Source organism: Leptonychotes weddellii, chromosome 2, assembly GCF_054177405.1.
Source record: "Leptonychotes weddellii isolate Sample4059 chromosome 2, ASM5417740v2, whole genome shotgun sequence".
Classification (NCBI taxonomy): Eukaryota; Metazoa; Chordata; class Mammalia; order Carnivora; family Phocidae; genus Leptonychotes; species Leptonychotes weddellii.
Genome location: NC_138370.1, coordinates 178,054,743 through 178,063,725, shown reverse-complemented (window position 1 = coordinate 178,063,725; position 8,983 = coordinate 178,054,743). Strand labels below are relative to the sequence as shown.

The window sequence follows — 8,983 nt, the reverse complement described above, 5'->3', positions numbered from 1 at the left end:
CCCAAGGTGCACATGAATACTCCACTGGAAGCTCCACCCTAAAATCAGAAAGAGACAAAGGATACCTGACATGCAATGGGGAACAAGAAGGCAGAGAGAAAGAAAGGGAGGAATGACACGGAGATTAAACATTTAGAGATGATATGGTTGTGCATAGAGTCTAGAAAAAGCTCCAGATCAGCCAATAGCATTAAGTGAATTTAGCATGGTCACCAGATAAAAGCTAAGAAAATCAACCAATTTTTATACACCAGCAATAAGCACTAAAGAGATGACATTTTAAGAAATGAGTATGGCAGCATCCCAAATCAATACCCGAGGGTGAAGCTAACAGTGATGCACACAGCCTCTGTGCAGAAAACCATTACTGAAACTGGAGCACATCTAAGTAAACGGAGGTGTACCGCGCTTATGGACTAGAGAGTCCAGGTTGTAGAGACTTCAATTTTACCCACATTATTGATGAAGTGCATACCCAAGAGACTTTGTGTGTGGAAACTGACGAAAGAAATTGATTCCAAAAGTTACATGGTAGGCAAAGGCTAACTCAGGCTAATTGTGCAACAGACAGCTCCCAATCTCAGTGGCTTAAGGGGAAATTACCCGCCCACACATTAGCAGAAGGCTGGACTCGGTGTATGGTCTTCCACTCAGGGCCCAGCAGTTCTGCCCTGCTGGGTCACCAGCATCCACTTGGCTGAGTTGGGGGCTTTCCAGGAGATTGTTTTGGGGGCCAGGTTTGGAGTGGCGTTGCTCACGGGAAGCAGGTGGGGACATGGAGTCTAGCTGGGGGCCCAGAAAGAAGGGCAGCAGGGCCAAGGACAGCTCCCAGCCAGGCCCGTCTGCTGTTCCAGTGGTTGGTGTCTATTCCTCTCTTCTCTTACCCAGAAAAGTCACCCCCCCAAATGCTCTATCTCTGAGTTCATACCAAACCCAGGTCCTAGCAGGCACGTGGTCTTGTCCTCCAGGTCCTGATCTGGGCTGCATCCTAGGAACTAGGCCCATCCCCACCGTGAGCAACCTCTGACCTGGGGCCTGGGGCAGACAAGTGAATCCATCCCTCAAAGGTCAGGGGAAGACAAGAGAAACAGAGCAGTCAGAGAGACCCTGTGGGTGGGTGTCCTGGGGTTCCTGCCCTGGGGCCATCTTCATTAGACAGGCCTCTGCTGTCTAGAGGAGCCTCTGGTCTAGTGAGCTCCAGTCCCCAGTTCTGCCCACTGGGGGGGGTTCTTCCTCCTCTCCCAGTTCCCCAGGGCCCTACGTGAAGTGGGCATGAGGATTAGTGCCCTGACCACTCATGGCCTCCAGGTCCCGGACACCACTGGCTTCTCCGGGGCTCAGGGCCTCCCCACTGCAGCCCTCTGCTGCAGCCATCCCCTCTCCATCTCTGCTGGAGAACCAGCCAACTGCAGTCTAAGTGCAACCCCCTTCTTGTCCACACATCCTTCTGCTCTGCTCTCTGCTTTCACCAGAGGCTCTGTCCTGCAGACCTGCCTGCCTCCCTCCCAGGTTCCCGCAGGCTCCCCAGCTTCAGTCTGCACTGTCCCCTCACCACTACCACCTGACAGATAAGGCGGTGTACTATTTTGTGTGTGCAACAGTGACAGCCCTTTTCAATGACAAACAAATTAAGAAATATAAGTGGTGCCCTGTGTGTGAAGCAAAAGGAGCAGGTGTGGGCCGCATTCGTACTGCAGGTCCCAGGAGATCAGCTTAGCCCGTTACAGTGTGTTTGGTTTTTTTTTTTCTACTTTGAAACGGTTTTATTTTAAAAAGTGAAACTTTATACATCAATATAAGATATAAAAATTCAAAAGTTCTTGGACAGGTCAATCACACAAAGCAATTCAAAGCAGCAATTAAAGAAGTCACAAAATCAGATCACAAGTTGGATCTCCAGTGGTTCAAGTGTTTTATCCCACACAATAAAGTATGATCAGTTGTAAGATAAAATTCCTCTTCTGCATATTCTGTCCCCTCAGTCTTCTTTATACCTTCAGCTCACACAATGCGAAAACTGGCTGAGGTGGCGATTCCACAGTGGTTGTCCCGGTCTTTGGCCATCAGTATGTAGCCCTGCATGCCCCAGTCCGTGCCCCAGCTGTTCTTGACAATCCGGTATTTTTTGCTCTCTGGTTCTTCTCCTTGAGAGCCATAGCCAACCACCAGAATACCGTGATCCAGGTCTTCACTGCTGCAGTTTGGATCATAACAAATGCCCTTATGATAGAACTAGAAGGTATCCAGGCTTGCATCGATCGCAGCAGAGATGGGCCCCACAGTTGCCACCGCCACCATAAGGGGCCCCTCATCCTGATGCATGTCCGTGAAGCCAGCATCCTTGGCGATAGACTGTTCAGGCTTCTTTTGCAGGATCCGTCCTGTGCACAGTATGGATAGGATTCCTCCGAGTCCAGGCCTCCGCTGCCCTTCACATACTGGAAGGCGTTATCCATCAGGCCACCACTGCAGCCCTCATTGCCTTGAGACTGAGAGCAGTCCACCAGGTTCTGCTCACTCTGACACGAGCTTGCCAGTTTTCTGGAACATCTGTCCTTTGAGGGCACCCGTTACACTAAAGGCCCAACAAGAACCACACAGACCCTGATTCTTCACAGGGATTATGTAGCCTTTCTCTCTCCAGTCCACAGAGGAGGGGGTCTCAGCAAAGGGAGGTGCTTGGAACACGTTCCCCTCTTTGCGCGTCTGGACTTTAAGGCCATTCATCACCTGCTTGAATTCTTCATTGGTCAGGTCACCAAAGGCGTTCATTGCCATTGTGAAGCTGTGTTTCCCTTGGCTGTATTCCTGATTGTGCCGTTCAATCATTTTCATATTCTTCGCCCACACTGCTCTCCTCCATCCTTCTTCATTCTCGTCATATAGTTTCCCGTGCGCCGCCTTCCACCGGGACCAGTGCGCATCTAAGCTCTGGTCGGGCTGTGGAGCAGCTGTGGTCATTCCCAAGCAAAGGGCAGCCAGGAAGAGAGAAGGATGCATGTTCCAAAACCTGTGGCTGGTGCAGCTGCGCAGTCTCGGTCACAGATGCGTGTCCTGCAGTCCAGAAGCTGTTTGGTTTTAACAACAGCAAAAAACCCAGTCGGAACAGAAACCATCAGGGGCGCTGCATTTAGCAAGGATAGGAGTTGTTTGGTGAAACTTACTTCCCATACGTGCACACACACAGATGCGTGTGCATGCAAACACACGTACACTGTGCCATGGTATCAAGTGTCCTTCCTGCTACAGGTCAAGGAAGGTGTGGTCATACAGAGCCGTAGGCAGAGACCTAAAGGCTGTGGATGAGGGGGAAGGTGGAAGCTGCCTGGCCCCAGGAGCAGTGGCGGGGCAGAGTTGCCGGCCAGGGGACCAGGTGTCCACCAGAGGCCAGGCCACAGAGCCACGGGCATGAGGGGATATGGTTTTACTCCCAGGAAGCTGGGACACACGACCCACGTTGGCAGATCCCTCTGGATGCAGGTGAGAAGAGATTCCAGGAAGCAGGAGGGAAAGCAGGAAGAATGGCGGAGGGCGTTCACGTGGCCCATGGAGAACAGAGGAGCTGGGTCCTGGAGAGACGGCTAGAAGCGCCCACAGAATGCAGGTGTGCGGGACAGCGTCAGTGCCGTGAACAACTTCACTCTCTCACACGCACAGAGAACAAAAGAATACATACTTTTTCAAGCATGTGTAGAACATTAACAATTACTATGTATTAAGCCATAGTGAAAATCTTGACAATTAAAAAAAGTAACCACATGTCCATATTCTCTGGTCACAGAGACATAAAATTAAAAATTTTCCACAAAAATAATAGAGGAGATAAAATCTAACCTCTTAGAAATTAAAGAGCACTCTCTTGAATAATTTTTTTTTAAGATTTTATTTATTCATTTGAGAGAAAGAGTGAGCACAAGCAGGTGGAGAGGCAGAGGGAGAGGGAGCAGCAGACTCCCCACTGAGCAGGGAGCCCCACGTGGCACTCGATCCCAGGACCCCCCCGGGATCATGACCTGAGCCGAACGCAGACGGTTAACCAAATGAGCCACCCAGGCACCCCCCTCCTGAATAAATCTTGAGTCGAAAAGGAAGTTAAAAGAGAGATTAAAGACTATCTAGAAATGATAAAAACAATGCTTGAAGTGATGTACAACAGCAGGAAACAGAAGGAAACAGATCTCTCTAAATACACTTCTAGAAAAGAAAAGAGAAAATAAATGAATGGAGAGTAGGGCCCAGGAGGGCAGGGAAAGGCCAGGGGCGCCCCCTCCCTCAAAGGCAAGCCCGACCAGCTGCGTGACCCAGCAGAACCCGGCTCTACGGCCAAGGGTTTAAACTGGCACATTTCTTAAGGGAAATAAGGCGCTTTCTATTAAGTTTAAACACTTAAATCTGTGCCCTTATTTTTCCACTCCTAGGAATTTAAGCTACAGAAATGTTCTTATACATATGCAGAAACATAGTAAAAAAATATTCACTGTAAAACTGAAACAGTGAAAAACCACCCTCCCCCCAGGACAACACTGAAATGCTATGCAGTCTTTTCAGAGTGTGGGTGTGCCAAAAATACCAAGTCAACTGAGAAAACACCATTTTGTAAAAAAAATAAGCCACAGTAACACACACAGCAATAACTATACCCCTGCTTGTGGATATCTGTGGGAAACAAGATTTTTCTCCATTATGATTTTCTGTATCGTTTAAGTCTTGCGTGACTTCGTATTATATGTGTAATCAGCAAGAAATGATTGTTATAGATTAAAACATCAGATCAAATATGTACCTTAGAACCTAAGTATAAAGAGAATAATTCTTTGCAACTAAATTTAAAGCAAATAGGTGACACTGACGTATTTCACAGAGAGGACAAAAGACCGCGTTTTAAGCCTACTACAACAGTAACCCACTTTAAACTTCCTTTCCTCCAACCCTCTTAATTCGATATGACCCCCATGGAAATCCAGACTCTATCTCCTTCTTAAGGAGCTTGTATTGTGCTGAGGAAACCTACTCAACTCATCTTCATTTCCCAGAACTCAGCACAGCAAACTACACATAGGGCCAATCTATGGTTAAGAAAGAAAGTTGTACGAGGTATTCAAAACCAAATCCTAATTGTACTTTACTCAGAAATCTTGTAAGATCTTCTGATTAACCTAGCAAAATGAAACAAAATTTCAGACCCCCCCCAAGTGATGAAAAACTGAATCTTGAATTAAAAAAAAAAACAGTGATTAATATCCGAATAATAAATATTTCAACTTACATGTTTTGAAAGTAAAACCGTGCGACAAGGGACTTTGCAAATGAAGCACTCTTCTTTGCCACCTATAAAAGAAAAGCAAACTTTATTATAGTGAGTAGCGCTTTTGAATGTTAAGTGCAGGCTTCAAATTATAGTATTTCTTCAATATAATACAGGATTATAGCACTTATATTTTCCACGTTCAGAGAATGATAAGACTGTGCATGTAGACAGAATTGAAAAGATTTATTCAACTAATAATCCATTTTTCCAGTTTTGTCAATATGCCCCAAAATAGTGATTGTGAAGATCAACAATGCTCAAACTTAAATCTATCTCAGATTTTCTTACAATTAGATTTTGTAGTGATATCCTAAGTAAAATTTTTCCAATATTCAAAATGAAAATAGCTCCTTGCACCCCGTCTAAGAGATGAAGTAAAGGCTTTGTTCAGCCCCCTTGGCCTCACCTCTGCAAGACAGGAGACAGCTCACTGGGTAGGTGCTTTGTATTTGCTGAGCTCTGGCTGCCCATAAGGCAGCTCCTGGCCGGAGAGCACAGGGCTAACGTCCCACCTGCTCTTCTCCGGGGTCTCTGGCTCAGGCCCACCTACTGCACCACCTTCTTCTCCACTCCTGCCATCCTCCGTGTGGCTGGCTGCTAAGGGCAGCCTTGCATTTCCTCGCCTGCCCCCACGCGGCACCAGAGCACCCGGGTGTCGTTGGCAAATGCCTTCAGTGGGGGCAGCAGGGCCTCTCATCCTGGGCTCTGCCCCATCCCCACACGCCGGAGCTTCCCTTTCTCACAAACCAGCCTGGAGCCCAGAGCCGGCCAGGCAATACTGAACCCTCGTCCTGCCAAGCAGCGCACCCAGCCCAAACCCCGGCCTCTCTGTCTCCCCCTCTTCTGGTCCAGTGCAGCTAAGACCCAGGGAAACAATCACTTAACTGAGAAGTGCATTCACAGACTTGAGTCCAGCACTGCCCAGCTGCAGCACTGCTGGGCAACCCTCCATTTTTCTTGGGTGTTATCCCACCAATTCCCTATGGGGGGTGTTCAAACAGGCCCCCCGTATCAGTTACCAAGAAAAAAGTCATGACCTACCTCAATCTTCCTGCCTCTCCTCCACTTACCACAGAACAACTCAACTCCCTCTGCTTTCTTCCTCTGTCTCATCTCATCTCATCCCCACAGCACGTGGGATGGGGTCCTTGTGTAGAAAGACGGGGTTCCCTTCCACAGCCTCCAGAGTTGTCCCCTTTCCTCCATCCCTACAAACACGTTCAAGTGGCCCTCTTCTGAAAGCACCCACCCTCGGCAGTATGTTCCCGCCCTCTATGTCTCTCCTGGGGATTCTGGACAAGATCCCTCGGAGCACCACCACCGCCAGAAGCCATGGAGTCAAAGATGAACAGAGCTGGCTCCTAAAAATCCACGAGTTGCATTGAGGGCAGGGAAGGAAGAGACTTGACAAAGAGAGGATCCGTCTGCAGCTGATGGGTAGGCAAACTGACATTCACAAACAGTGCTTACAAACCTATTAAACATAAGCGCTCCAATAAAAGGTGTGAAAGGGCCCAAATGAGTAGTTGGCAAAAGCGCAGACTGACGCTAACGTATGAAACGAAAATGCCGGCCATCCATGCTGGGGACAGGGAGCAGCCACCTTTCTGGGGTGCCTGGTCCTAAGTGCTACTGCACACACCCCAGTGCAGCAGCCCCACCCTTCTGGATACCCCAAAGGAAAAAACCACATAAGGGAACAAGTGGTGCTTAACAGCAAAATATTAGAAAACACGCAGAGCTGTTAGTAGGGAATCAGTTAAATAAATCATGGTACAGCAACTAAAAGATACATCATGCAGCCTTAAAAAGAACGATAGACTTACTTTAACGTGAAAAGAGCTCCATGTCCTATTAATAAACTCAGGTAAATAAAACTGGTATACACACAGTACCATTTTTGTTGTAGAAATCTGTATCCGTCGGAAAAAGTCTGGAAGGACGTATACCAAAGCTTAAGGAGGGCTTACCCCTGAGTCACAGTCACTAAACAGCCAAGGAGCTGTGGTCAGTGCTCCACCCTCAAGCCCTTCCACTGTTTTTTGTGTGTCCAGCATTGGTGGCTTTTTGGAGGAATGACCTTGGGCTACTGGACCGTGCTTCAAAAAAAGAGCCGTGGGAATCAGCCTGCCCAAGGCCATGAACCAGTCCCCCAAAACTGTGAACACAGACCTGCCCGCATCGTTCTCACCGAAGCTCACCCACACCACTGACTCCAGTGGGAGGTTCCAGTTCTGACTCTGCCCTGGGACGCCAAGTCCACAAGCTCTGCTTTCTTTCCCCCCACATCTCCTATCTTCACCGTCTTAAGAAATGCTCTTCCCGGGCGCCTGGGTGGCTCAGTCGGTTAAGCGACGGCCTTCGGCTCAGGTCATGATCCTGGAGTCCCGGGATCGAGTCCCGCATCGGGCTCCCTGCTCGGCGGGGGGTCTGCTTCTCCCTCTGACCCTCCCCCTCTCATGTGCTCTCTCTCTCAAATAAATAAAATCTTAAAAAAAAAAGAAAAAAAAGAAATGCTCTTCCCAGATGAAACCCTGTCCTAGCTCCCTCCGCCTTCGGCCCTCTCCTCACTCCAGTACCTTCGATTATCATCTATGTGCTAGTTCCCCAACGTACTCCTGGCTGTCTTGACTCCCTACCTGTATACTCAGCTGCCTCCCCAGGCTCTGCCCCTGGACGGCTCTCCCCAGAACCTCAGCGTCCAATGTGGGCCCCTGAGCCGCCCCCCGGACACAGAAGGAGCTCGTGTGGCATGGCCGATCCTGCTGCCGAGTGCTCAGATCATTCACGGCGAGCCACACCGATGGACGTCAGGACAGTGGTGACCACTGAGGACGCTGCTGCCTTAGCCGGCGAGCTGGTTTCACAGGTAAATTCGCTCTGAAAAACTCACTGTGCTTTCCATTCACGCACTTTTTCTTTTTTATACTTCAGGGAGAACATCTCGTAAAAAGAAGAATACACCTCTGACCATGTCACCAACCTGCTTAAAGCAGTGGTTTCCGGCCAGGGGCCCGGCACGCATGCTCCGGCCCACGCGGCCGCTAGCCCTCCCGCAGCCCCCGGGCTCCACGGGCCCGTCCACACCTCCTCCCGCCCCGGCTCCACACCTGCTTGAGGCCAGCTGAGGACGCGTCCCCCCGGGCCCTGCCCTGGCTTTCCGCGCACCCTCGTCCCAGGGGCTGGGTGCGCGCTGCCTTCCCAAAGGGCAGCGAGCGCCGCACCCCCGGGGCTGAGACGACCAGCGCGCGCTGCCCCGCGGCCCCGCGGCTGTGGCGCCGTCTCCGTGCGCGACGTGGGTGGCCGCAGGCCTGGTCTGGGGGCCCCGCCCGCCCTCACCTTTGCCCAGGCAGACGTCGCAGTACACGTGGCCACAGCTGGTCAGACTGAAGCAGGACGTGCGGTGCGGCGGCTGGAAGCAGCGATTACAGAACACCCGGCCGGCCATGCCGGACGGCCGCGGCCCAGGCCGGCCCATGCGCGGCGCACGCGCAGCCCGGAAGCCGCCTCCGAGCTTCTGCACCTGCGCAGACTGGAGCTGGTCACCCCGCGCCTGCGCACGGGAGAGGAGCACGGCTCCCGCCAAAACCCGTGCTGGAAAGTACCAAGCGGGACGGGGGTGGGGGTGGGGGTGGGGGTAGGGTGTGTGTGTGTGTGTGTGTGTGTGTGTGTGTT

General features: G+C 50.6%; 1 protein-coding gene and 1 pseudogene across 2 annotated transcripts in view; both read right to left on the bottom strand.

Annotated features, from left to right (window-relative positions):
• RNF212 (ring finger protein 212) overlaps nt 1-8,786 on the bottom strand; it is a 35,690-nt gene extending 26,904 nt beyond the window's left edge. The window contains exons 1-2 of the mRNA XM_081813185.1: nt 8,648-8,786; nt 5,267-5,328 (exon numbers count right to left, since the gene is read on the bottom strand). Of these exons, the coding sequence (XP_081669311.1) occupies nt 5,267-5,328; nt 8,648-8,786 (201 nt within the window). The remainder of the gene's footprint in view (nt 1-5,266; nt 5,329-8,647) is intronic.
• On the bottom strand, nt 1,740-8,715 carry LOC102726646 (procathepsin L pseudogene; annotated as a pseudogene). The gene is made up of 3 exons (XR_014143140.1): nt 8,648-8,715; nt 5,267-5,328; nt 1,740-3,644 (listed from the first exon to the last, which is right to left on the bottom strand). The product of XR_014143140.1 is annotated as a procathepsin L pseudogene (transcript).
• Nucleotides 8,787-8,983: the final 197 nt, after the last annotated feature.